Source organism: Dama dama, chromosome 20 (genome assembly GCF_033118175.1).
Source record: "Dama dama isolate Ldn47 chromosome 20, ASM3311817v1, whole genome shotgun sequence".
Lineage (NCBI taxonomy): Eukaryota > Metazoa > Chordata > Mammalia > Artiodactyla > Cervidae > Dama > Dama dama.
The window spans coordinates 96,617,262-96,645,156 of record NC_083700.1 but is presented as its reverse complement, the minus strand read 5'-3'; the positions used below and the strand labels follow the sequence as shown (position 1 = coordinate 96,645,156).

General features: G+C 50.3%; 1 protein-coding gene across 1 annotated transcript; it reads left to right on the top strand.

Annotated features, from left to right (window-relative positions):
* Positions 1-101: 101 nt before the first annotated feature.
* Positions 102-22,851, top strand: LOC133041402 (vitamin D3 hydroxylase-associated protein-like). Its single transcript, XM_061122001.1, has 15 exons — positions 102-589; positions 6,611-6,724; positions 6,944-7,093; positions 7,407-7,540; positions 8,134-8,340; positions 9,947-9,987; positions 10,427-10,551; positions 11,689-11,814; positions 12,467-12,564; positions 12,884-12,983; positions 13,408-13,451; positions 14,147-14,186; positions 14,595-14,703; positions 19,912-20,057; positions 21,658-22,851. The coding sequence occupies exons 1-15, from the start codon at positions 395-397 to the stop codon at positions 21,784-21,786; spliced, it is 1,758 nt and encodes a 585-aa protein (XP_060977984.1). The 5' UTR covers positions 102-394; the 3' UTR covers positions 21,787-22,851.
* The last annotated feature ends 5,044 nt before the right edge of the window (positions 22,852-27,895 follow it).

Here is a 27,895-nt window from a genome sequence, read left to right as displayed (position 1 = left end):
TATCCTGCAAACCACAGGAAACCATAGGAGCAGCCCCCTGAGAACTGGTGAGGGTCAGGTTGGGGTGCTGGTGGGGTGTCTGAGGGGTGGGATGAGGGAGGAGAATGTGAAGGAAGTGGGATCAGAGCCTAGTCACCTGCCCACCTGGTGTCTTGGGCTCCTCTTCAGGCTAGTTTCTGCCACAGCCTCTTCATCTGCCTGGCCCGAGGAACAGAGGACTTTATTTGCATAAGGAAAGGTCCAGATGGCTGTAAGAACTAGTTGGGATGAAGTTAGGTTCTGTCAACACCTGGGGCTCCTGCCCCTTTGGGAAAAAGGTGTGGGAGGGTGGAGCTGACAAATAAAAAGGCAGCCTTCCTGAGGAAGCAGTTGGTGCATCTACAAGGGTCCCACAATGCCTGGGATGATTTGGCTATCTCACCCGCTAGTGGTGTTACTCCTGGTGGCCCTGCTAGGGGCTGTCTTGCTGGGGGCCACCGTGCTCTTCTGGCGACAGGCTCCAGCACGAAGCAAGATCCCCAGGGCACAGAAGCGTAGGGAGGAGGCTCTGAGGCGGATGGCAGCCCTGGCAGAACGTCTCCGGCAGCAGGTGAGTGAACATTGACCCTCAATCCCAATAGTGGGTCCCACCTCAGGACAGAGCTCCTCCCATGACCTCATCTCCTTCAGAAGACGGAACGGCCCCCCGCCAGCTTCCTAACCTGGCTTCTTGTGTCCCTATCAGTTCCTCCTTCATCTGTGTCCTTTGAGCCCCTTGAGGTCAGGGGCAGTGTGTTTTCTTTCTCTTCCAGTGCCTGTCACAGGGATCGGCTGCATGGTGGGTATTTACCTGGGCTATTTGTTGAACTAAAACTGATGGAGGCAACTGGAGGTAGGAGGCCAGGCTTCTTTCAGCCCCTGAGCACCCTTAGACCCCACCGGGACAGGACCCTGGTCTTCAAATTCTGCCTCCCGTCCCCTTCATACCCCACGTGGGGGTTCTGCAAATGTTTGCTGAGCACATCACAAATGCAAAACACTGGGGATCACTGAAGGTGGGGTCTTCACAGGAAGCTATGTTTCTTTCCTTTAATTGTTAAGAGCACAGGCTCTGAAGTGAATCTGAGTTAATTAATTTTTTTGTCCTTTAAACTTCTAATTTTATATTGGGGTATAGCTATGGTAGTTTCAGGTGGACTTCAGAGTGACTCAGCCATGTATATGCATGTCTCCGGGTATCCATTCTCTGCTAAACTCCCCTTCCATACAGGATGCTGTATAACATTGAGCTGAGTTCCCTGTGCTATACAGTAGATCCTTGTTGGTTACCAGTTTAAAACATAGCAGTGTGTACATGTTGATCCCAAACTCCCTAACTATCCTTTCCCTGCATCCTTCCCCCTGGCAACCTTAAGTTCATTTTCTAAATCTGTGAGTCTGCCAATTTGGCTGGCAATGGTGGAAGACAACGAGGCACTCACTGTGGCTGGCAGTTGAGATGTGGGTCTGTCTGTCCAGAGCGGAGCCTGTCCATAGTGGCAGAGAGTGGGGAGGGAGAGGCATAGAGACAACTCTATACTGCGACTGTGGTTTGTTGGGTAGCCTGCACGATGTGACCATCCTTTTTCTGGGCCTTGGATTCCCCATCTGCCCAAGGAGAGGTGGGCTCGTGGTATCTTTGGTGATTGTGGTAGACTCCCTCTGGGAGTGGGGGTTGGGGTAGTGCCTGAGGTGGTGTCCCCATGCTCCAGAGTTCCTGAGTGTCCTTCGCCATCTCCCTGGATGGTGATTGATGGCCCCGGTGGACAGTTCCTCTGCCCTAGCTGCTGCAGTTTCTGAGACTGTGTATTAATATTAATTGGGGCTAATTAGTTGGATAAATCAATCTGCCCCCAGAGAGCAGCTGCCCCTCCCTGGTTGAGGAGGAGGAAATCTGGGCTAATGGGGTTGCTGCAGCAATTCCGTGTGATAGAGAGGATTCCTGTGTGAGCGGGGAGGCCCCATCTGTGCAAAGTGGTGGGTTTAGGTTCCTACACTGCAAACACCAGGGTCTGCTACTGTGTCCCTCCTGTGTGCTGGCTGGGTGTGTGTCTGCTGTGAGCTGTTTGTGTTTGGTTATGTGCCTTCGTGTAGGCCTGGCTGAGTGTATATGTGTTATTCATTGGGGTATATTCATCTGGATATGTGTGGCTGGTTTGGGTCTGTATGTTTGGTTGAGTATGTACCCATGTGATTCTGCCTGGTGTGTGAGGATGTCTGGTTTTTGGTGTGTCTAGGCATCTGGTTGGTGTACATGTGGATATCTGGGATAGGTAGCTATTAGTCTGTACCTGGAAAGGGGTGTCTGGTTGGCTGGAAGACTGTAAAGGGTTTGGAGTGAGATCACCCATGGTGCCACCAGCCTTCCCTCAAAGTCTCTTGGCTCTCAGCACCTTATTCTCTTCCCAACAAAGTTATACAGGTCTGTCCTGAGCACCTTTCCAATCAGATCACTCCTCTGTCAGGGTTACCCTCAAGGTCAGGTGAGCAGCTTTCTGACCTAGGCAGATGCGAGGCTGAAACATAGGTCAAACCCTCACAGGGTTCAAACAAATCCAATTCATTTCCATTTAGGAACATTTCACAAAGGATTCTCCTGGGTCTTGCCTCTGCTGGACCCTGAGGACAGATGCATTATTCAGATAATCTGACATTTGATGTCTGACCCAAGCTTGCCTTAAAGAGGCTCCCAGTCTGGGTGGGGTGTGATGGAGGCAGAGCTGCAAGAACCATGAAGGGAGGCAGGCAGTTCAGCTGAGGGTGGCAAAGGTCAGATGCCCTCAAATCTGTGGGACTTGGCAGGAGAGGTGATCTGCTACCTGGAGAGGGTTGTGTGAGGAAGGCTTCACAGAGAAGTGGTTTTGGAACTAAGCCTTGAAGGATATGTAGGAGTTTTTTCAAAAGGAGGAGGGAACAAGAAAGGCAGTACCAGAGAGAGTACCTGAGGTAAGGCACTGTTTCTATAAAGTGGTGGGGAGGCGGGGGAGTGTCCCCAACCCCTGGAACCTCACAGCAGGAGGTGAGTGGCAGGTGAGTGAGCAAAGCCTCATCTGTATTTACAGCTTCTCCCCATTGCTTGCAACCCCCCCAACCATGAGAAAATTGTCTTCCATGAAACCAGTCCTTGGTGCCAAAAAGATTGGGGACTGCTGCTATAGAACACTTAGAAAATAATATTTGTAGGGTCTACTGACTGACGACTGTTGGCTAGGAGGCTCTGGTCACTTCAGGTGGAAACTGCCACCCTGAAGGTTGAGGGATTTTTTGATATTAAACATATGTAATGACCACTTTGGAGATATTAATAACCAATTTACTAAAAACTTTGAAGTGCATTTTCTTTGATTTTCAAACCACACATGGAGGCAGCACTAGCTTAGTGTGCAGAAGGCCAGATGTCCTGGGAGCTTGGCTGGAGGGGTGATTTGTTCTAAACTATATACTAAAATGGCTTAAAAGTGATGTAAGTTGAAGTTCAATTCTTTCATCAAATTATTGTAATAATTTCCAAATAATTTGTTGATTTTTTTTTGAAAATTTGTGGGGCTCTTCTGATATGGCTATCATCTTTTGAAGATGTCCCTATCTTTCAAGCTTCATTAAGAGCTTTATTAAGCTCTCTCAATAAGCTGAAACATTAGGTGACCTGCAGTCTCATTAAGTAGAGACTTTCAACACTAATGCATCATTCCTTAGGCTGAGTCTCGCTCAGTTTCTGCTGAACCAGTAGCAGTGACACTCAGAATTCCTGGCTCTTCTGATACCTTTTGAGATTTTATATAGTCTTCAGGGATCTCTGTTGTTAACAATAAACATTGTTATTAGAATGTCATATAAATTTCATTGAACCTAATCTTACAAGCCTTTGGAAAAGTTTTGTAACACGCTGGTTAAGAGTGTGGTAGTTAAGACAGTGCTGGACTGCCTGTGTTCGAATCCTGACTCTAACGTTTACATTTTAAATAATTCCTCTGTGCCTTAACCTACTCACTTCTATGATGGAGTGACCATTATAATTATTGTCCACAAGTTAATAATTTTGACAGTGGTGCCTCGGTATACAGCAAGCATTTTCCAAGTGATATTCTCATTTCAGCAATAATGTTGTCCTTGCTGAGTGGGATTCTAGTGAGTTTCAGTGAATTTGTTCTAGTAGATTTGTTCCGTTCATCAGGGTTGGTAAAACGCTTTCTCGGACCCTTAAAAGCCCCCCACCCTAGGTCACTGGAGCGCTAGCAGGGAGCAGTCCCAGCAGAGGCCTGCAGGGCCACCATTCACACCTCCCTGGCCTTCTCTCCCCATCTCTCCCCAGTTCCTGTCAGGCTGTCATTTTCACCAGTGGCCACACAAGGACAACTGCCAGGGAGCAATGGCTTCCAGGGTCTATATGGATGATGGGCACTTGTCCACATCGTGCCACCAGGGGAGCCCTCAGAATAAAGTTGCAACAACATTCTCTTTCTACAAGGGTCACCATAAACATCTAATGTGTTCACATATAGATACACCAATATTCTCAGTTACCCGGTACTTACTGCACTAAGAACGTGTCATGGGTTTTAAACAAGTAGTTACGTCTCAGGCGGTAAAGAACTTGCCTGCAAATGCAAGAGACACAGTTTTGATCTCTGGGTCAGGAAGATCTCCTGAACAAAGAAATGGCTACCCACACCAGTATTCTTGAGCTTTCCCAATAGCTCAGCAGAAGAAGAATCTGCCTGCCAAAGCAGGAGACACAAGAAATTCAAGTTCCACCCCTGGTTTGGGACAATCCCTGGAGGAGGAAATGGCAACTCACTCCAGTATTCTTGCCTGGAAAATTTCATGAATGGAAGAGCCTGGTGGGCTACAATCCAAAGGGTCACAAAGAGTCAGACATGACTGAGGGACTGAGGACAAGAACTACACGTATGACTCTGGCCGTAGTAAAGAGGCTGAGTTGGAAGGGTAAAGACTAGAGGCAGGGAGGCCAGTGAGGAGGCTAGAAGAAAACTGAGAGACAGAGAAGGTTCTAGGCAGGAAGGAGTCTGAGAAGTCAGAAGTGGGAGATTTGAAGAAGGCAGAACCACCTGTCAGCACTGAGTGTGGATAAGAGAATGGTGGCTGGGACTGCACTTCCCAGTGAATCTAGATCCTTGGGTAAACAGCTCTCTGTGCCTCAGCATCTTCTTCTGCTGTAAAATGAGAAAATCACACAGCTTAACTTACCTCCTAGAGTTGTTGCAAGGAGTAATATAAACTATTATACGTAAAATTCTTGGAAGGTGGCCTGGCATATATTTAAGTGTTGTAACACATTTTATGTGTGATTGTGTTGGTATTTATCTAGCCATGATCAGAACTTGGGGTGAGGACCCAGGGGATCTGAGATTCATTGTGTTGATGACACAGGTGTCATCGGTTGGGAATCTCATGAAGAGGAACAGGTTTGACAGAAAAATGATGAGTCCTGGATGTCTGTGGGCCCCTGGGTGGGTAAATGGGCCTGAGGCCTGAAAGGAAGTGGGTCTGGACTGGAGAAATGGGGAGAACTAGCCACTGAGTTCACCAGAGAAGGGAGACAGGTAGGGAGAGAGGTAGCCAACCTTTACTGGAGGAAGAGGGTCAGAGGAGACTGCACAGGAATTGCTGGAAGGGAGAGGGAAGTCAGGGGAGTTGAGGGCATGGAGAGCTTCCAGAAGGAAAGTTTCTAACAGTCAGATGCTACGGAGGAGAATAAGATGAGGACTGGAAGAGTCCAAGAAGCCTCAAAGCCCTAACCTCCCAGGAAAATCCCTCTGTCTCCCTACCTCCCCTCCAGGACCAAGAAAGGCCCACCCAATCCACATTCCAACTTGAAGGCATGGGGGGCTCAGCTGGGACCATGGAGGACAAAGATAGGCAACTTCATCTTCTTGAATGCCCACTGTGTGCTGGGTCCTTGATTAGGAGTCCTCAGGGTGGTTCAGGCTTTGCCTTACACCCCAGGGGCTGGGCTCAGGGCAGCTGGGGGGCTTGTCTATGCTCTGCTGCATGGCTGACTCATGACTGTATTCTGATACTTTCCTCTCTGAGGAGACCTAGGTCACAGGAGGGGAAGGGGTTCACCTGAGTTACCCCACTGACCAGGGCTGTGGTCAAGGCTGGCTCCCAACTCTCCTGCCACCCTGACCTTTCCCCAAGGTCAGATCAGCAGGTATGGGAGGACCAGAGAAGAAGGAAAGGTGGGATGCTGGGGGGTGACTCCTGAAGGCAAACCTCACAGAACTGAGCCTCACTTTTCATAAGCCCTGCATCCCAAGATGTTCATGTAGAGTCCCTCCTACTCCTCGGGTGGCCCTGCTGGATAGCTGCATGAGGAAGGGCCTGGCCTTCTCTGCACTGGGCCCTGGGGTTGGACTCTGGGGAGGCCGACACAGAGGAGGACACTTGTGCCCCCGGAGGGCTCTTATGCCAACCTGGAGACTGATTGGGAGATGTCTTTAAAGCTAAGGATGGGCCCAGGAACATGTGATGAGTACTCTGTGTCCACCTGGGCATGATGTTGATGGTGGGGGGGGGGGGGGCCTGAGTGGAGCAGTGTGATATCTGCCTGCCCCCCCCATCTCTGCAGGAGCCAGAACTGGACCCCAAGCCCATTCTGGAGCTGCCGTTGGAGAAGCTGGTTCAGAAGATGCTTGCTGATGAACTGAGTTTGGAGAGTGTCCTCTGCAGCTACCTAGAGGAGGTGCAGTCCCAGTCAGAGCCCAATCCTGGGGCTCTGGGTGGAATAGTTGGGGGACAGGTGTAACCCTGTGGCACTGCAGCCAGCTTGGGAGGGAGCTTGTGCCACAGTCATTCGTCACTTCTGCTCTGAGTCAGGATGGGCAGAGGGGCTGAGGTGACTCAGTGTCCTGCGCCTGGTCACGCCCTGAGCCCCTCTCTGGTTTCCCTCAATGATACTCAGGCACTGAAGGCACACCAGGAGGTGAATTGCCTGACGGATTTCCTAGATGAATGTGAGGATCAATTGCAGGCATTGAAGAAACTCAAGAAGAGTGAGCGAGGACTCCTCTATGGGGTCCCCATCAGTCTCAAGGACACCTATGACTGCATGGTGAGCCTTGGGAATACACGTGCATGTGTACATGTGAGCACCTGAGTGTGTGACATTGGGCAAGTTACTTGCCCAATCTAGGCCCCATGGTTAGAAAGTGGCCAGCTGGAAACCAAACCAGCAGTCAGGCTCCCAAACCCAATCTCTTCACCATTGATCTCTCCTGTCACTCATGAATCCTAAGGGTATAGCACCTGCATCTCAGCAGGTGAGAGAATGCTTGTGAGCAGGAGTGGCGCACAAGAGAGAGTCTGTTTGGTGGCTGGTTCCACTCTGACCCCCAGGGGCTGGAGCTTGTGTCACTTCCCTGCAGGGCCATGACTCTTCGTGTGGCCTGGCCCAGTTCCTGGAGAAGCCGGCAGCCAAGGACGGAGTCATTGTGAAAGTGTTAAAGGCTCAGGGAGCTATTCCCTTTGTTAAGACCAACATCTCCCAGACGCTGCAAAGGTCTCTGCAACAGGCAGGCCAACCCGGGCTGGGGCAGGGGCCAGAGCTGGGACAGGGGCTGGGACCAAGGATGGGCCCAGGATGAAGCTGCCGCTGAAGGGCTGAGGGTGAGGTGGGGATGGTCATGTAGACCTTGGGACGGAGGTCTTGGGCAAGTCTTTTCTGCCCTCTGAGCCTCAGTGTCCTCATCTGACAACACTTGGGTGGACTCCATGGTTTTTAAGGGCCCTCAGGCCCAGAGGTACTGAAAAGTTACATCTCTGTTTCTACTCCAGCTCTCTAATTGTTTTCATTCCCTATTCTCCTCCCACCCCACTCAGCCGTTAGTGCATCTATTTCTGTTTCTGTAACTTGTTCCCCACTATCCAGCAGAGCCATGGGCTCCTTGATTCTCATTTTAGGAGTCCCGATTGGTCTCTCCTGCAGCAGCAGCCTCTCGCCTCAGCTGAAGGGACACCAGGAAGTTCCTGGCCCACGAGGGGAGCTCACCGGTCCTGGGGCTGACTCCAAGGGAGGTTGGCCTCTCTTTGGGCAGAGCAGTCTTCTCCAGTTATATCTTCCCCTCCCAGCCCCATTTCTTCTGCTTCCCGCAGCTTTGATTGCAGCAACCCCATCTATGGACAGACTCTGAACCCTCAGAACTTAAAGAAGACGCCTGGGGGCTCCTCAGGGGGTGAAGGAGCTCTCCTGGCAGAAGGGGGTTCCATCTTGGGCATGGGTACCGACACGGGAGGCAGTATCCGTATTCCAGCCAGCTTTTGTGGTGTCTGTGGTATCCGGGTCACAGGATACCGTCTCAGGTACTTGGTGGTGGGGGGTCTGGGTAGGCTCAGCCCAGCCTGGAGGAACTAGGGGTCTTGTCCATATAACGATTCTCATTAGCTCAGTACTAGGGGAAGTGGACAAGGTAGGAGGGCTTCCAGTAACTCCTGCCTCAGCCCCGCAGCTAAACACACCGTTTGGTACAGGAGGGAGTGGGTAGACTGTCCACTCATTCATTATTTCATTAATTCATTCATCTGTCCATCTGTTCATCTACTACCCCCCTTTTCCTTCCTCATACATCAATCCATCCATTTATCCATCAATATCAATTTCTCATCCATTCATGCATCCTTGCAGTCGCCATCCCAGTTTCTATCCATCAAACAATTTCACCATTCATCTGCCATTTAATTTATTTGACAAATGTTTATTGAGTGTTTACTCTGTGCCAGACACTGAACTAGGTACTTGGGATGCATCAGTGAACAAAATGGACAATTATCCAAGCCTTTGAAGAACTTACACACATCCTTCCTTCCATTCATTTATTCGTTCATTCGGATATTTATCTCTCCATCCTCTGCTCAACTAGCCATCCATTAATCCATGTTTGCCTCCATTCATCCATCCACCCACCAATTCATCCATATTTCCATTAATTTTTCCATCTGTTTTGCACTCACTCATATATCTATCCACCCATTCACCCATATTTCAACCCCACTCTGACTACCTACACTGTGTAGCCCTAAACAGGGACACAGAACACTCTCAGACCCAGCCCCCAGCCCTGTTGTGTTAACATCCAACTGGCTTATACCTGATGCAAAGAGCTGACTCATTTGAAAAGACCCTGATGCTGGGCAAGATTGAAGGCAGGAGGAGAAAGGGATGACACAGGATGAGACGGTTGGATGGCATCACCGACTCAATGGACATGAGTTTGGGTAAACTCTGGGAGTCGTTGATGGACAGGGAGGCCTGGCGTGCTGCAGTCCATGGGGTCACAAAGAGTCGGACACGACTGAGCAACTGAACTGAACTGAATCCAGGCTTAAGAGAGGGTCAAAGAGAGGGATGAAGTTGACATTTTCTTCAGTAGAATTTATTAAAGGCCAAGTTTTACAAGCAGGTCAAGGGCAGGGAAAGCTTCCTGGAGGAGGCAGCATTTGAGCTTGGTTTTGAAGGATGAACATGCTGAGTTGGAGAAGCATCTTCAGTTCAGTTCAGTTCAGTCACTCAGCTGTGTCCGACTCTTTGCAACCCCATGGACTGCAGCATGCTCGGCTTCCCTGTTCATCACCAACTCCTGGAGCTTGCTCAAACTCATGTCCATCGAGTAGCATCTAGAAGGCTGTAATTCTATAAGCAGCCTATTTTGCCTGGAGCAATGTGTGAGTATGTGTGGAAGGGCTAGAAAAGGAAGTTATGGAAAGAGTTGATAATTTAGAGCCCTGAAGGGCAGTAAAAGGGCTCAGATTTATGCTGTGGACAGTAAAGAGTCATGGGAGGGTTGAGGCAGCTTTTATTCTTGTGTGCTGGGCCCTGGGGGAATGCACTGGCTGGGTGTTCAAGCCTCTTTGGCCCCTAAGTCCTTCCCTTCAGGTGCTGAGCTGGGCTCTGGGTGGGTGGGTTTTGCAGCTACTCTGGAGTTGCCTCTGCTGTCAAGGGCAAGAAAGCAGGTAAGCTCTTGTCTGTGTTGGCCACATCCATTCAAAGGCAACGTGCTTGCCTTTCTCCCAAGGACATTTCACTGTATCTCAGACAGACCAGCACCACCAGTGACCAGGGAGTATGGGGGAAGGTTCTGCTTGGCTTTCTAGTCCAATGACCCTTGCCCCTTGGGGAGGTGCTTCCTGTTCTTTAGCTTTCACCTCGCTTGCTGGTCTCCTAGTTCTCCTAGTGTTCTGCCCCAGAGGAGACTCTCCCTTAAGGCCAGAAGGTTGTTTGAGCTAGTCTGCCAACCCCACTCATTATCAACCCCTGACTCAAGATGGCCCCAGGGCCTCTTCACTTTGCCCTGATCATGACCTTGGGTCCCACCCTCTGAGGCCAGGCAGTGTGGGTCCCCAGAGCAGAAGAGATGCGGCATGTCTGCCTCTTTCCACCCCCTCTGTTCAGGGATCACAGTGGCTGGCCCCTTGGCCAGGGACGTGGAGAGCCTGGCACTGTGCCTGCGAGCGCTGCTGAGTGAACACATGCACCGACTGGACCCCACCACACCCTTCCTGCCCTTCAGGGAGCAGGTGAGCTGGGTAGGGAGCAGGCCTGGAGGGCTCCCTCTCCTCTCCCTTCAGTCCTCAACAACCAGCCACTAGGACCATTCCCTGGGAAGCCTTCCTTTCCCAGCCCAAGGTGCAGCGAGCGGGAAGCCCACATGCTCAATCAGTTCATTCCCCAACCTGACCAGATGCCAGCTGCTTTGGCTTCTGTGCCACCTGGAGCCATAGATGATATTACTCCAGAGAGGAACTCCATCATCATTTACCCAACACACAGGGGCAGTAAACTCAGCAAGTGTGATGTAGAGAGCCTGGTATCAAGGGAAGCTGGGCTGTTAGGCCTCTACGTAACCCTGGCCAAGTCACATCTCTTCTCTAGGCCTCAGCCTCCACATTGGTACAATGAAGATGTTGAGCCAGAACTTTGCTCCAGACCCTTCTAGCTCTGACTCTTCATTTTTGCATGAACTCACTCAGGAACACTTATTGGTACCTACTATGTGGTGGCTCTTTGTAGTTCATTCTAACACTCACTCTATAGAATGGGTGTCACTCCTCCCATTGACAAGTGAGGAAACTGAAGGGAAGTGAAATGACTTTCTGATGATCACATAGTGACTTGGAACCCAGCCCTATCTGACTCCAGGATCTGCTGTGTAGGGAGAGTCTTTGTCTACCATTCAGCCAGTGTCTATTCATCTGATTCCCTACACATATTGTAGTACAATCAGCCTGTGGTCAGTCTGTTATCTATTATTCGCCTCTATTGGTCTCTTCATCCTTTTCCTCTCCTGACCCTTCTTTGGCTTTAAGATATTTGTGTCTATTCATGTACTTACTTGCCTGCCTGCCCACTCACCTCCATCCATTCATTTATCCACCCACCCATTTATCTGTTTAACCCTTGCCCACTCACCCATTTACCATCTCATATACCCACCCATTCATTCGTGAATCTGTTTAACTATCCACTCCAGCTATCCAATCAGTCATGTCCCCATCCATTTCTTCCTCTTCTGGAGGGTTCTTCAGAGGACCTAAACCCTGGAGAGTATATAGGGAGGCTTCAAGGGGCCCTTGAAGGGCCTTGGTCCTTCAAAGGCCACCTTGTCTTCTGGCCAATCTCCCCTCAGAGCCCTACCCAGCCCCTCTTTCCCCAAGGTGTACTCCAGTAACCGTCCCCTTCGAATTGGCTACTATGAATCAGATGGCTTCACCCAGCCATCACCTAGCATGGCCAGGGCTGTGAAACTCACATCCAGGCTGCTCCGGGATGCTGGACACCAGGTAGGCTTACTTAGCCCTTGGGAGGGAGGCCAGATCAGTGAAGACGCTGGGTTGGTCCATTCTTGGAGAGAAAGGTTACTTCTGAGTTTGTGCTAGTGAGATCATTGTGTTTCCCCTAGGCTTCCTGGAGACTGACGGAGTGGAGGTGGGGGCAGAATGGGTCCCATCCCCTGAGGAAGGCATCCCCCTTCAGTAGCGGGAACTCTGAGACTCAGTCCTGTAATTCCTAGAGCTTGGGTTTCTGTTGTCTCCATCAGATGGCTGTAAGGAGCCTCTTGTCCTCAGAGTGCCCCCCTCCTTCCCCTACTTCCCATGCCCCAGTGGCTTGTCCCTGCCCCCCCACCCCTTTGAGAATTGCTGAGCCAGTCTCTTCATCTCTATGAGCCTCAGGTTGCTACCGCACTGGGTGGCTGTGATGATTGAATGAGCTCCCAATAAAGCACTTGGCAAGGGGTTGGATCACTGTTAAGCAAGCAGCTCAAATTCTGCCTCATCTCTGTGTGGGGGTGAGGCAGTGGGCAGAGCACAAATGCTTCCCAAGCTTGCTGAGGAGCTGATGTGGTATTCTCTCTTTAATTCCTGAGGGATGCAGAGAGAACATGGGGCAGAGCAGGAGGAGCTCCAGGCCCTGACTCGGCCTCTCTCTCCCCAGGTCATCCCCTTCTCTGTCCCCCGAACAGAGTATGCCTTCTTTCACCTGTACCTAGGGACTCTGTTTGCTGATGGAGGGGCCACCCTTCTGGAGAAACTGTATGTCTGCTGGGACTCAGATGTGGGGTGTGGTGGAAATGGGGTTGAGGAAGGGGCTGGTGGCAGCAGAGCCCTAGGTGGGGAGCTGCAGGCCTGGGCTGCTTTGGTGCCTCTGGCTCATTGTGTGACCCTAAGCAGCAAGTCACCCAACGAAGCCCTGCCTTTAGGATGCACATGTTCTGGGGTGGTGCTGCTGGGAACAGAGTATTTCTTTGGGTCAAACCTCTCTCTGTAGCTTATCTACAGCGGGGAAGCTGATGGCTGGGTGATGGCCAGCTGAAAGCCATAACTGACCAGCTGTGTGTCTGTGGTTCCTCAGTCAGGGGGACATTGTGGACCCCTCCATGAAGAACACAGTCAACTCTCTCAGGTTGCCAGACTCACTCAAACGTTTCTTGGCCTGGATCTGGAAGTATATCGTGAGTGTGGGTTTAGAGTTGGGGGGGGTGGCGCCCAGAGAGGACAAGGGGCTCAGAAAGGGGAAGGGGCTCCCTTGGAGGTGAGGAGTGGGGTGGGGGTGGGGGCCAGGTCAGAGAGGAAGATGAGGCCCAGAGAATGTGGTGGTTCAGAGAAAGACTCAATGGGGGAGGAACTGAAAGAAGGGAGATGGGGGTCAAAAGAGAGCAGTGCTGTCTGAGAGTGGAGGGGGCTTCAGAGAAGCTCAGAGAGATGGGGCTTCAGCGAGAGGGAAGGGGATTTAGAGAGGGGGATCAGGGTTTGGTGCTGTGGTCAGGGGCTTGGGGGGGAGCGGGGCAGAGTTTCCCTTCCTAGACCCCTGTCCCGGGCAGGTGACATCACCCTATGGTTTCTGAAAGTGCCCTCCCCCTCTCTCCCCACCTCCAGGAGCCCCGGGTTAGCCAGACTTTCGAAATGTGGTGTGGAGTAGGGTAAGTGATCAAGGCTCCTCAGGTCCAGTTCACGAGGGGTTTCCTTGGGAACTAGGTAAGGGTCATGTAGCTGGAGGCCTTGTCCACTGTGAGCAGGGCTGTTTAAGGCTTTGGGATCTAATAAGGGCTTTAGAATCATGCCTGGCATGGAGTTAAATTTAGACTTTTGGGTAGGACTGGGGTTTACTTTGGAGTTGAACTCTGAGTACACACTAGAATTGAGTTAGGTTGGGACAAAAGTTGGGCCTGAGTTGAAGTTAGGTTTGGGTCAGGGTTGGGGTTAAGATTGGAGTTGGGGTGGGGATGTGGTTGGGAGAGGAGTCTGGTTTGGGTTTGCTGTTGGGTTTGGCCTGGTGGGCTTGGAATTGAAGTGCTGGTTGGAACTGGGGCTGGAGCAGCCTGAGGGTTGACCTGGGGCCTCATAGTTAAGGGGAAGGGACCTGGGGTTTCAAGGGACCCTGTAGGTGCCTGTCATAGGTGGTGGGGCTTTGACCAGGGGATGGGTCCCCCTGGGAACATTGGAGAGGTAATGGGTCTTGGCCAGGGGACAAGATACAGGGTGATTCCCAGCCCATCAGCTGATTTGCACCCTGCATAGAGTCCAGAACTTGCCTCCTGGGTGTCATGCCTCATTTGTATAAAAAGCAGTCCTCCCATGCTGACCTTTGGACTTCTCCTTCTTCCTCATTCCCCAGGACACCCAAGAAACTGTGGGAGCTGCACAAAGCAGTGGAGGTAATACCTGCCTGGGGAGACCTCGAGGGATGGCCAGAACTGGGGCAGCAGACCCCTGGGTGGTGACAGAAGTAGCCCAGCAGATGGTAGATCTCTGTCTTGGCCCTCAGGGGAAGCTCAGCTGCACCCGGATGATGACCAGGAAGTTAATGTAGTCTGTCTCCCTGGGGCCAGGATGATACATTGTCCCCAGATTACTGTAGCTTGAGACTGTCCTTCCCATCCTTCCTCCTTGGCCCCTGGGAAGACCCTGACTTCCCCCCGCCCCACCCCCATATCAGTCTGCACCTCACAGCCTGGGAATTCTTCCTGGTGTTTAACCTGACTCAGCCTGGCGGCGTCTGATTTTGTCCTGCAAACAGTGACCTCTGCCAGTCTCACCTTTCCTGCCTGCCACTATTCCTGCAGGAATATCAGCAAGAGTTCATAGCCAAGTGGAGGTCCCTGGACCTGGATGTGCTGCTGTCTCCAGCTCTGGACCCCGCCTTCTATATTGGCTATCCTGCCAAGGCAAACAGTGAGAGAACTTTGGGTCCTTGGCAGGGGGTGGGGTTGGGGTGGGGGTGTGGTGTCCAGGACTTCTGAGTCCTCCCACAGCCTCTGGCCTTTACTCTGATGTTAGTTACTATTTTAAAAAATTTTCTTAAATGGAGATAAAATTCAGATAACATAAATTCACCATTTAAAGCCTATAACTCAGTGGTTTTGAGTATATTCAGAATGTCATGCAACCACCACCACTATCTGGTTCCAGAACATTTTAATCATCCTGAAAAGAAACCTCGTACCCGTTATCAGTCCCTACCAATTTTCATTCCCTTTGTTTGTTTGTTCGTTTGTTTTGGCTTTATTGTGAAGTTTCTGGGATCTTAGTTCCCTGACCAGGGATCGCACCTGTGGCCCCCTGCAATGGAAGCACGGAGCCCTAAGCACAGGACGACCAGGGGATTTCCTCCATTCACTTAAAAATTTTTTTAAATTTATTTCACTGCAGTGGATCTTAGTCGCATCAGGCAGGATCTAGTTTCCTGACTGGGGATCGAACCTGGGCCTCTTACCCTGGAAGCATAGAGTCTTAGCCACTGGACCACCAGGGAAGTCCCTCTATTCACTTTTTAAATGAACTTTATTGAAGTATAATTTACATGAGATAAAATTCACCAGTTTTAAGTAACTTGGTGAATTTTAACATATGTATGTATACATGTATCAGTTCAGTTCAGTTGCTCAATCATGTCCAACTCTGCAACCCCATGGACTGCAGCACGCCAGGCTTCCCTGTCCATCATCAACTCCCAGAGTTTGTTCAAACTCATGTCCATCAAGTTGGTGATGCCATCCAACAATCTCATCGTCTGTCTTCCCCTTCTCCTCCACCACCTAATCACAATAGAGACTATTTCCATCATTAGCCAAATTTCCTTCATGTTCTGTTGCGTTTCACGCCACCACTGGTCTGCTTTCTATCACTATAGTTTTGCGTCATCTAGGATTTCATATAAGTAAAATCAAAAGGTATGAGGTGCAGGGGTCTGACTTCTTTCTCTTAGCATACCCATTCACTCTTAACATGCTTTCTGCAGCCTCACTTCCAGAGGTGGCCTCAGCCCAGCAGCCCACCTGCAGATGCAAGCAAGCCTCAACACAGGGCAGCCACCCATGTGTAGCGCAGGTGCAGGTCTCAGATGCAATGCCATGCAGAATGCAAATCCCCTTCAAGCCTGGGCTCCTTTCTTCTGGGTCCCCCTACAGTGGTCGCCCAAGGCATATCCCACACGTGGCTCTGCTCTAGTGTCTTCTGTCCACCTCCCTGACACTCTGATGCTCACTCCCTGCACACAGGTGGCTCCTGGGAGGAGCTACATTTTCAACTCAGGATTGCACTCCAGCCCTCTTGGAGCCCTGAGTACTGGAAGTCATAGCTGCATCCTCTGCTAGCCACTACTTGTGTATCTGTCTGCCTCCTTGGTTTCCCATTTGTACACAGGGAATAGTAATCCTCATCTCACAGAGGAGGGGAGGAGTCAAGGACACAGCAGTGTAGAGAGGGGAGTGCAGTGCCTGGCACTGAATAAGGCTTTGCAGTGTGGATTCTTTTTATTTATAAAAAAATTAATGGCATATAGTGATTTACAATGTTGTCTTAGTTCCAGGTGTATAGTAAAGTGAATTTACACACACACACACACACACACACACACACATACCCCATGAGCCACAACTGACACAGTCAAATTAAAAAAAAAAAACAACAACAATGTAATGAGGCCAGGGTGGCTTCCCTGGTGGCACAGATGGTAAAGAACCTGCCTTCGATGCAAGAGACCCAGGTTTGATCCCTGGAGAAGAGTGGCAACCCACTCCAGTATTCTTGCCTGGAGAATCCCATGGACAGAGGAGCCTTGTAGGCTACAATCCATGGGGTTGCAAAGATACGGACACATCCGAGCAACTAACACACATGCATATACCCACTATTTTTTTTTAGATCCTTTTCCCACATAGGCCATTACAGAGTACTGAATAGAGTTTCCCTGTGCTATGCAGCTGGTTCTTATTAGTTATATATTTTATATACAGTAGTGTGTATCGGTTAAGTCGTGTCTGACTCTTTGTGACCTCATGGACTGCAGCATGCCAGGCTTCCCTGTCCATCATCAACTCCTGGAGCTTGCTCAAACTCATGTCCATAGAGTCGGTGATGCCATCCAACCTTCTCGTCCTCTGTCATCCCCTTCCCCTCCTGCCTTCAATCTTTCTTAGCATCAGGGTCTTTTCCAGTGAGCCAGTTCTTTGCATCAGGTGGCCAAAGTATTGGAACTTCAGCTTCAGCATCAGTCCTTCTCATGAATATTCAGGCCTGATTTCCTTTACAATTGACTGGCTTGATCTTCTTGCAGTCCAAGGGACTCTCAAGAGTCTTCTCCAACACCACAGTTCAAAAGCATCAATTCTTTGGCACTCAGCTTTCTTTATAGTCCAACTCTCACATCCATACATGACTATTGGAAAAACCATAGCTTTGACTAGATGGACCTTTGTTGGCAAAGTAATGCTTCTGCTTTTTATTATGCTGTCTAGGTTTGTCATAGCTTTTCCTCTAAGGAGCAAGCATCTTTTAATTCATGGCTGCAGTCACCATCTGCAGTGATTTTGGAGCCCAAGAAAATAAAGTCCATCACTGTTTCTATTGTTTCCCCATCTATTTGCCTTAAAGTGATGGGACCAGATGCCATGACCTTAGTTTTTTTGAATGTTGAGTTTTAAGCCAGCTTTTTCACTCTCCTCTTTCACGTTCATCAAGAAGCTCTTTAGTTCCTCTTCGCTCTCTGCCATAAAGGTGGTGTCATCTGCATATCTGAGGTTATTGATATTTCTCCCGGCAGTCTTGATTCCAGCTTGTGCTTCATCCGGCCCAGTATTTCACATGATGTACTCTGTATATAAGTTAATAAGCAGGGTGACAATATACAGCCTTGATGTACTCCTTTCCCAATTTGGAACCATATCTTTGTTCCATGACTGGTTCTAACTGTTGCTTTTTGACCTGCATAGATGTCTCAGGAGGCAGGTAAGGTGGTCTGGTATTCCCGTCTCTTTAACAATTTTCCACAGTCAAAGGCTTTGGTGTGGTCAATGAAGCAGACTTTTTTTTGGAATTCTCTTGCTTTTTCTGCGATCCAATGGATATTGGCAATTTGATCTCTGGCTTTTCTGCCTTTTCTAAATCCAGCTTGAACATCTGGAGCTTCTCAGTTCACATACTGCTGAAGCCTTGCTTGGAGAATTTTGAGGATTACTTTGCTAGCATGTGAGATGAGTGTAATTTTGTGGTACTTTGAGCATTTTTTGGCATTGCCTTTCTTTGGGATTGGGATGAAAACTGACCTTTTCCAGTTCTTGGCCACTGATGAATTTTCCAAATTTGCTGGCTTATTGAGTGCAGCACTTTAACAGCATCATCTTTCAGGATTTGAAATAGCTCAGCTGGAATTCCATCACCTCCACTAACTTTGTTCGTAGTGATGCTTTCTAAGGCCCACTTGACTTCATACTCAAAGATGTCTGACTCTAGATGAGTGATCACACCATCGTGGTTATCTGGATCATTAAGATCTTTTTTGTATAGTTCTTCTGTGTATTCTTGCTACCTCTTCTTAAAATCTTCTGCTTCTGTTAGGTCCATATCACTTCTTTCCTTTATTTTGTGCATCTTTGCATGAAATATTCCCTTGGTATCTCTAATTTTCTTGAAGAAATCTCTAGTCTTTCCCATTCTATTGTTTTCTTCTATTTCTTTGAATTGATATCTGAGGAAGGTTTTCTTATCTCTCCTTGCTATTCTTGGGAAATATGCATTCACATGGATCTATCTTTCCTTTTCTCCTTTGCCTTTCGCTTCTCTTCTTTTCTCAGCTATTTGTAAGACCTCCTCAGACAACCATTTTGCCTTTTTGCATTTCTTTTTCTTGGGGATGGCTTGATCACTGCCTCCCGTACAATGTTACAAACCTCCATCCATAGTTCTTCAGGCACTCTATCAGATCTAATCCCGTGAATCTATGTGTCACTTCCACTGTATATGTCAATCCAAATCTGCCAATGTATCCCTCCGCCACCCTTCTGATGACCATGTTTGTTTCCTATATTCATGACTCTATTTCTGTTTCATAAGTTAAGTTCTTTTGTATCATTTGCTTTAGAATCCACATACAAATAGTATCATATGGTGTTTGTCCTTGTGTGTCTGACTTACTTCACTCAGTATGATGATCTCTAGCTCCATCCGTGTAGCAAATGACATAATTTTGTTCTTTTTATGACTGAGTAATATTCCATTGTGTGTGCATACCACATCTTCTTTAGCCATTCCTCTGTCAATAGGCATTTAGACTTCATCCATATCTTGGCTACTATAAACAGTGCTGTGATGAACACTGAGGTGCATGTATCTTTTTGAATTATATATTTCTCTGCATATATGCCCAGGAGTGGGATTGCTGGATCATAGAATAGCTCTATTTTAACTTTTTGTTAACAGTAAGGAACCTTCACACTGTTCTCCATACTGGCTGCACTGATTTACATTCTTATGAATGTAAGTGTAGATAGGAGGGTCCCTTTATCTCCATATCCTCTCCAGCATTTATTTTTTGTAGAGTTTTTGATGATGGCCATTCTGACCTGTGTGTGGTGATACCTCATTGTAGTTTTGATTTGCCTTTCTGTAGTAATTAGTGATGTTGAGCATCTTTTCATGTGCTTTTTGGCCATCTGCACAGAGCAGATTCTGACTCTCTCCTTCCCTCCACTGTGGGGAGCAGTAGGCAGCTGTCTGACTCCCTGCACTGAAACGGCTATTGCGAGCAGAAGGCTGCAGTTCCAGGAAAGATCCCAAGGGGGCACCCACCCACACTCTGTCCCCCCTGTCTTTTTCTTTTTTAAAAAATTAATCTCTTATTTATTTGGCTGCCTCCAGTCTTGGTTGCAGCACTCGGAGTTCTCATTGTGTCATGCGGGATCTTTTGTTGCAGCATACAGACTCTCTAGTTGTGCTGCTTGGGCTTAGTTGCTCCAAGGGATGGGGGCTCCTAGTTCTCTGACCAGGGATCGAACCCACACCCCCTGCATTGCAAGGAGGATTCTTAACTACTGGGCCATTAGGGAAGTCCCCTGAGTTTTCTGAGCTGATCATTTTCCTGAGCTAACCTGGATCTTTCTACAGCAAGCATCTCCTACTTGGCCCTTTACAACCTCCTGAACTTCCCTGCCGGCGTGGTGCCCGTCACCACTGTGACGCCACAGGATGAGAAGGAACTGGCCTTCTATAAAGGCTACTACAGAGATAGCTCCGACAAAAATTTCCTGGAGGTCAGTTTCCCTCTTTGCCTCTTCTGCTGTTGGGGTGGGGAGGGGCCGGTCCCTCTTAGTGTTTGCTCTTTACCACCTCAGCTACAGTTTCACCCCATCACTGAAGACACACTATTTTGACCTCCAAGTCAGCCTTTGCCCTTGTCAGGGGAGACTACTGTGCAAAAGCAGTGGTTTCCTTGACACTTCTGTGGGGAAGGTCGGTCCCAGAGACAGGGCCGGTGAAGCAAGGTGAAGGCTAGGAGGTTACTGTGAAGATTACAAGGCGAAGGGACTGGTTAGCAGGTCACTATGTAACTCAACTGGACACAGTTTTTTCTCTAGGAAGACAGGATTTGGGCTTCTCTTGTGGCTCAGTTGGTAAAGAATCCACCTGCAATGCAGGAGGCCTGGGTTCAATCCCTGTGTTGGGAAGATCCCCTGGAGAAGGGAAAGGCTACCCACTCCAGTATTCTGGCCTGGAGAATCCCATGGACTCTATATACAGTCCATGGGGTCACAAAGAGTCTGACACGACTGAGCGATTTTCACTTTCACTTTTTGTTCTACTTTCACTTTGTGGGGTTGTGCTAAAGCTTAAATCGAAAAAGACTGAAGCAATTAGCATAAAGCCCAGTATGTAGGAACTGTTGAAAAAATGCTATTATTAATTCAGAGAGGGCTTCACAAAGGAAATATTTCTATGGACCTATTGAATTCATGGTTTAAAATAACAGCTCTGACTTGGGTGAGACAGAGGAAGAGAGAGAGGGAAAGAGAAACTGGCTCTGAAAAGTATGCATGTGTCTGAGTCAGACATTAAGTAACTTATTTTTCCTGGAAATTGATTTTAGTGCTAGAGTTACCCAGTGGAACTGCTGACCTGAATTCTGTGAAAATAACAATAATGATACTATCTAATGTGTCTTGAGCGCTTACTCTGTTCCAAGAGCTGTTTAAAAGTGCTGTATATATATTAAATCATTAAATCCCATAACTGTCCCATGAGGCTTTGCAAACGAAATGAAAGAACAGGCAGGTTGAGGGACTTGACCAAAGCCACATTGCCAGCTGAAGTGAAGGAGCCAGGACTCAAAGCCATGGGACCTGGCTCCAGAGACGAAAGCAAGTAAGGGCTTATATGGTATCTTAAAGCAATGAAAACATGTTTGAATGCCTACAAGTATGTTTGATTTTCATGGCAGGGACTCAGGCTCAAACCCCCACGCTCCTTGAACTGTGTTTGGGGGTCAAGACACTCCTTTCCTTGCAGAAGTGTAATCAGGCCCTGGGTCAGGGATTTGCACATTCTCTTTTCCTTTGCTGAGAACATGGGGTGGATACTCAGTTTTATATTTCATCCTTAAAGTCAGCTGTCTACACAGGGAGCAAGTTTTCCATCCTAACCCTGGAGAATTGTAGCCAAAGCAGAACAGTTTTTCCAGGTTTTGCTGAGAGCTGAGGAAGCCTGGAACTCTGAGATCCAGGGCATGTCTACTTTAATAAAGACTGGGGGTGAGATATTTGGATTAATACACACCTATGGGTGGTGAGGATGGCTGGGCAAGGGGCCTGTGAGCAGGAAGCAGGCTCTGAGTCCATAGACCCTCTCTCCCTGCAGGCGGTGAGAGGATCTGTGGGGCTTTCGGTGGCTGTGCAGTGTATCGCTTTGCCATGGGAAGAGGAACTGTGTCTCCGGTTTATGAAGGAGGTGGAGACCTTGGTCAAGGACCAGATGGAACCCAAGTGACAAGACACTCCTTCTCCTGGAGGTCTTTCTACATCCTCATCCAAGTCTGCTCTCAATGTTCCTTCCTTCTCAGGAATACCAGATCCGCCTCATTTCTCCTCCTCCTGGAAGCCCACCAGAAGTTTTCTTTGTTGTCCCTCTGTGTGGCTGCTGAGTACACAGACTTCCCAGATGATCCCAGCATGGGGAGCAGGGTGAAGGGTTCAATAAACATTTTGACCGGCTGGCTTCATGATCTCTGGTCTAGATGGGGAGGTAGGGCTGTAGACTTCCTGTGGCCTTCTACTTCCAGCTGCTCTCCTCCAGTTCAGCTTCTGAGATGCTATCCCAGACTGCAGTAGAGGGGAGAAGGCCCCAAGCTGAGAGCTTGGAGACCTGGTCCAAATCTTGGCTCTGCCACTGGCTTGGTGTGTGATGCTAGGCAAGTTACTTCCCCTCTCTGGACCTCAGTCTTACCATCTACAAATTGAGGGGGTTAGATTTGATATAGTCTGTGTTACTTGCCAGTACTTGACTATTATGGGAGAGGTGATTCCTAGGCACTTTTCTAATCAAGAACTTGCCATGGCCCCCATTTTCTAGAGAAAGTTCCATAGAGCAAGGCCATGGGAGTGAAATCAAGTCAGAACACAGCCTGTGTTGGGAGTCAGTCCCCCACTCACAGTCCAGAGCTTTGCCCACGAGCTGCTAAATTTTCCGAGGACCTCTACAGCCTCTTCTGGCATGCTCCACCACGGCGTAACCTCCCTCCTTTCTCTCAAACTGGAGCCCTCTTGCCAGCACAACGTATGCCTGTGCCTCTGTCCATACTGTTCTCCTCAACTAAACATCATCACTGTCTTCACTGCCCTTCAAGTCCTGTGTCAAATGTCACTTCCTCCAGGAAGCCTTCTTTGAGCCCTCAATCTCCTCTATGCTTTTCCGTTCACCTGAACTCTCTTGAGGTTCTCCCCCCCAAAAACTTCCCCTTCCTCTATCCCATTCCTCTTTGTAGCCCTACTTCCAATCAACTAGGCAAACTTATGAACTCATTCCTCCCTGTGCTTGATAGCCCAGAACTCCTGGAGATAATATCCCAATGCAAATAAATGGAATTCACCTATCCATTCATTTATTCTACATTTGTTGAGTACCTTCTCAGGAACAAAAATGATGGAATTTTACGCAGAAAAAGGCCCGAGTTGAACTAAGATGGAGACCCCAGGAATCATATCAAAAAGGCAGTTCTGACTCCACTTACAATAGAAACAGCCATCTGGGGTGTCCAGGTGCAGGCTGGACAGGACTACTGCTGACCTCACCTTGGCCTCCACCTCTCTTTAGGCTCTAGCACAGAGTCTGAGATCTCTGCAGGAGAAGGATCCTCATGGTATCTTCTCAGTCAGGGTTAGTATGGCTCCTTCTCTGTCCTTCCTCTCCCATAAGAGGGAGGTCTAAGGCTCAGGCCTTCCCGGATGGCTCAGCAGGTAAAGAACCTGCCTGCAAAGCAGGAGACTTGGTTCGATGTTTGGGTCAGGAAAATCCCCTGGAGAAGGAAATGGCAACCCACTCCAGTATTCTTGCCTGGGAAATCCCGTGGACAGAGAAGCCTGGCGGGCTACAGTCCATGGGGTCGTAAAAGAGCACCACACGACTGAGCATTAACACACACACCTTGTCAAGAGACTCAGAGAAGTGGAGGAGCAGAGAGGCTTTCTATCTCAAATGCCTCCTGCCTCCTTTCCCTACACCCTGCTGGCCGCACAAGTCTGGGCACCAGGGGGCAGCATTGAGCTTCACGTAGTCCAGACATTACCTGGCCTTCTTCCTTGTCGTCAGGACTTTCCCTGTCTTAGCTCCATTGCCAAGAAAACTGGGTGGAGATGTAGTGAGATAGGAGGACCAGGAATAAACCAGGTGCATTTGCAGATTTTAGGAGATGGGGAAAGAATCCTATTTTTGGCTAAAATTAGCTTGGGGAAAGGGAGTGGCAGATACCAGCTCAAGGAGCATAGTTAAATGGGAACCCTTGCCCTGAGCCAGACTTCCCTACAGGCTGGGCTGCTCTCATTTCTCCTGAGCTGAAGTTTGGGGTCAACAACTGCCTTCCTCTCCAGCTCCAGCGCTGACCTCTAACCTCTCACTTCCTGCCAGCACCGTCTTCAGCAGAAGCCTCTCCCCCAACCCTTACCTCCCCGCCCCCACCCCCCACCCCCACCCCAGTCTGCCTGACTGTAGGCAGGTCACTGGCTTTCTCAGAGCCTTTCTTCCTAGGGGCTTCTTCGAGGTGCCTGGGTGTATATGGAACCTCCAGAGACAGGGCATCGCCTGGCCCTCTTTTTCCCACTTCTATTACTTCCCGTCGTGGGGAGCTTCATCTGGGTGCCCACAGGTCCAGGTTTTGGCTCTGCTTCCTCCAAGGCCTTGGGCAAGTCTCCCAGCTTCTTCAAGCCTCAGTTTCTTCTCTAAGACGGAAATAATGATGGTATCTGAGGCCCAGTCACCGCCCCGGGATAAGACCTCCACAGAAGGTGAAGGCCAGGTGGGAGAGGATGAGGGCTGCCCCTCCTCGGCCTGGGGTTCACCAAGGGGCGAGAGGTCGGTTCAGGTTTCCGAGTCTGTGTCCAGAATCCCCAGCTCCTCCTGGGGGGCCACTCTGAGAGCTTTAGTGTGGTTCGCTCACGGAGAGGGGTTGAGCTCAGAGACAGGAAATCTCACCAGGGGCGTGGTTGGTTCTACGGGGGCTGGGACCGACGCCCCAGCCGAGGACCGTTTAGGAAGCGGGACCTGAGGTTCCGGCCCTGTTTCTGCGCTGTGGTATGCAGATAAGACCTATCTCCTTTCTGGGCCTCAGTTTCCCTTTCGGCTACAAGGGGAAGGGGTGTCCGTCTCCTCCCCATCCATCTCGAAGGTTCTGACGGTCCGCCTCGCTTCGCTGCCCCGGGCGCTGTCCGGGCCTCTGCGCCCCACTCCCCGCACTCAGATTTCATCCCCCCGCACCGGTCTCGCGTGGGCCAGACAGACGGACCCGGCGGAGGCGGCCTTCCCCGCCCTCACATGGCGGGACAGACGGCCGGACGCCACGCGCCCGAGTCCGGCCGGCTGTCGGCCGCTCCGCCGCTGGCAGCTCCGCGCACTGGCCGCCCCGCCCGCCGCCCTCCCCGGGCGCCCGCATTAAAGCGCATATGCAAGCCATGAATTATCAACTGAAAGGAGTCAATTACCGGCTCTAAAAACGAGTGTCTGCGCCCGGAGCGCCCGGGGCCATCCGCCTATTTACGGAGCGATTCCCCCCGCCCGGCCTCGGGAGGCAGAAGCGGGAGAGACGGCGTCGGAGACCGGGAGGGAGAGAGCGACGACGGGGAAGAGAGGCTGGAAGGAAGAGAGCCAGAGACCCGCAGAGACAGGAGGGCAAGACCGAGAGACAGAGATCTGGAGAAACGCGCCGAGAAGCGGACAGGCAGAGGTGGCTTGATTCCTTCTCCGCAGAGCGGGGGCGGTAGAGGTGGAGCAGCTTCTCCCCACGTCCAGGTGGAGACCCAGGCCTCCTGGGCTGAGGGAGGCTGGACTGCTGGCTGGGACCCTGGGGGTAGATGTGGAGCTCGGATAGGGTGGGGAGCGTATTTCGCAGAGGAGCCTGTCCTGGCAGGAAACTGGGGAGCAGGTTGCCGTGCAGTCAGGTGACCGGGAGCATTAGGTGAAGATCAGGGACGAAGTGAGGACAGAGCCTGATGCGGGGGCCTCTGTGCGGCCTCTCAGCACTGAACGAGGAGAGGTGAAACCAGCCAGCCCCAGGGGCTTAGGAAGTCTTGTCTGCCTCCCAGGCTCTCCTCTCTGGAAACGTTTTTTTCCTAGTGGGCTGCTGCTCCTTCTTTGACTCTGGGCCTCCCTAGCTGCTCTGCCTGCCTTAGCCTAAGCACACACTCCATTCTGTTCTATGATCCAGGTGTGACTTTTCTCCATGAAAATTTCAGTCAAGTACCATAAGGGCAGGGCCTTGGTGAGTATTGTGCCCTGTGGAGGGAGCAACATACATCTGAATGGATGAAGGAGTGAGATGGGCTAGAGGGGCCCTTGGTCAGGTCTGAGACTGTGACCAAGACCAAGAGTTTGGATGGGAAAAGCCAAGTACAAACCACTCTGTGCAGATCACTTGAAAGGCTCCCAGCAACCCTGGTTCTGGACTGAGTTCACAGTCACTGAGTCTAGCACTTGCTCTGCAAAGGGTGAGGGCAAGAGCCGTGCACGGAGGGGAGGGGTTGGAGGCCAAGGAGCTTAGGCCTGGATCACCAGCACCAGCAAGTTGCTGCCCTGGCTCCCAGGGCTTTGCCTTTAGGGTTTCAGGGCCCTTTCTTCTGCCGTGGGTGGGGACAGGGAACCCCCAGAAAGGAGGAAGGAGTAGAGCTTAAAGGGCAGAGGGTAAAGTCTAGGTTTGGGAATCAAGCAGAGCCCCTTCTTTTCTAGCTGTGTGGCTTCTGATAGCCTCTTAACTTCTGAGCCTCAGGTTCCTTCCTGATAAAATGGGGACAGTGCAATCCACTTTTACACGGGTGTTCTCATGTGTGCATAGCATTTTGCCTCAGAGGGGAAGACCCTGCCTAAAGTAAGACTAAGAATAGCTGCCACCTATTGAGGCTTGCGGGTGTCAAGCCCTGTGACTAGTGAGTTATCTTTCTCTTCTTTCCAACAGCTTTCTGAGATTGTGAAGTCACTTTGCAGACAAGAAAATTCAAAGAAGGGCAGGGATTGGGGACTGGCAGCATCAAGGTTTGAAGTCAAGTCTGACTCCAGATCCTCCTTCATCCCCGTGCCCCAGTGCCTCCCAGATTTGGGACACCCCATCCACCCCCATCCTGTCCCTTCAGCCCTTCCAGTCTGACTGAGCCCAGGTCTACTGAGGGGGCCATGGAAAGGTGAACAGGTCAGTTCAGGTCTGGCAGAGGTGGCCCCTGGGGTCTTGTTCCCACCATGGTGGTGAGGGGGGCCAGCTTCCGGCCTGATGAGCCTGCAGCCCCACCACGCCATTATCGGGCAGCCAGAGGGGGTGTCTGCAAGCGCCAACACTGGGGTTCCTGCAGCCACTCGCCTATTAATGGCTGGTGGCTTTACAGTGATTTATTAGGGCTTCCTCATTTCCCCTTGGTCTGCTATAAACATATTTATACCACCAGAGTGACCGATAAATTTCCCTTATGAATCCTGTTATCTCCCCCATTAACCATCCGTCACCTTTTATGCGGCCACAATGGGCTGGGCTAGGGCACGGGGGCTGGGTGGGAGGCCCTCGGCCTGCAGCCTGTGGGCCTAGTGAACTCTTCACCTCCCCCACTGCTCCCCAGACAGAGCAACCACTACTGCCTTGGAGCTGCCTCCAGAATGAGGGCAAGGGCCTCAGAACACCCTGGACCAGGCAGCTTCCTCCTGGGTCTCAAAATGGGGAGGTCCCTCTTGGGGCTGCCCTGAGTCTCCCCCTATAGCTCTGGCTCCATTTCTTCCAAGTGAGCAAGAGTCCTCTGAAGCTGCTGCCACTGTTCTTCCTTCTCTCCCCACCCTTAGCTTTCACCCTCATCCCTCTAAGTGCTCCAGAAAGCTAAGACACAGTCGTGGTGGTACCTGGGGCCAGATGCCAACTGGCATTTACCAAGCACCTCCTCTGTGCTAGTCACTTTACATCCATGATTTCCTGTGATCCTTCCCACAGTCCTGGGGCCAGACATTTGTAGCTCCATTTGCCAGATAAGGAAATGAGGCTCAGAGACATTAAATAAAGAGTCCAAGGTCACTTAACCCAAGGACAGAGCTGTAATTTAGGGCCTTTCTGGCCCTAAAGCTTATGCTTTCAATTACCGCATTTCTGATGCTCTGGTCCAGGAGGGTTAATCCAAGGAAGTTTTCCAGCAGAGAGGGCTACAGAACAGGGGAGGAAGAAGAGAGGAGAGAGGAAGGGGCCTTAGTGTAAGGCTGGCAGGGAGATGGGGGCAGAGCTGTGGAGTGGGGAATGATCTTCACTTTGGGGAAATCTGGACACCTGTTCAGAGTTGGGCTCCAAGCTGCTGGAGATGGTGGGCAAGGTCTCTCAGAGCCCTAAGGCACCTATCTTGCTCACATCTGGCAGGACAAGGGGCCGGGT

Coding starts and splice junctions, on each gene's coding strand:
- LOC133041402 (XM_061122001.1), top strand. CDS start 395: ATGCCTGGGATGATTTGGCTATCTCACCCGCTAGTGGTGTTACTCCTG. Junction 8,341..9,946: donor GTCACAGGATACCGTCTCAG/GTACTTGGTGGT, acceptor TGGGTTTTGCAG/CTACTCTGGAGTTGCCTCTG. Junction 14,187..14,594: donor AGCTGCACAAAGCAGTGGAG/GTAATACCTGCC, acceptor CTATTCCTGCAG/GAATATCAGCAAGAGTTCAT.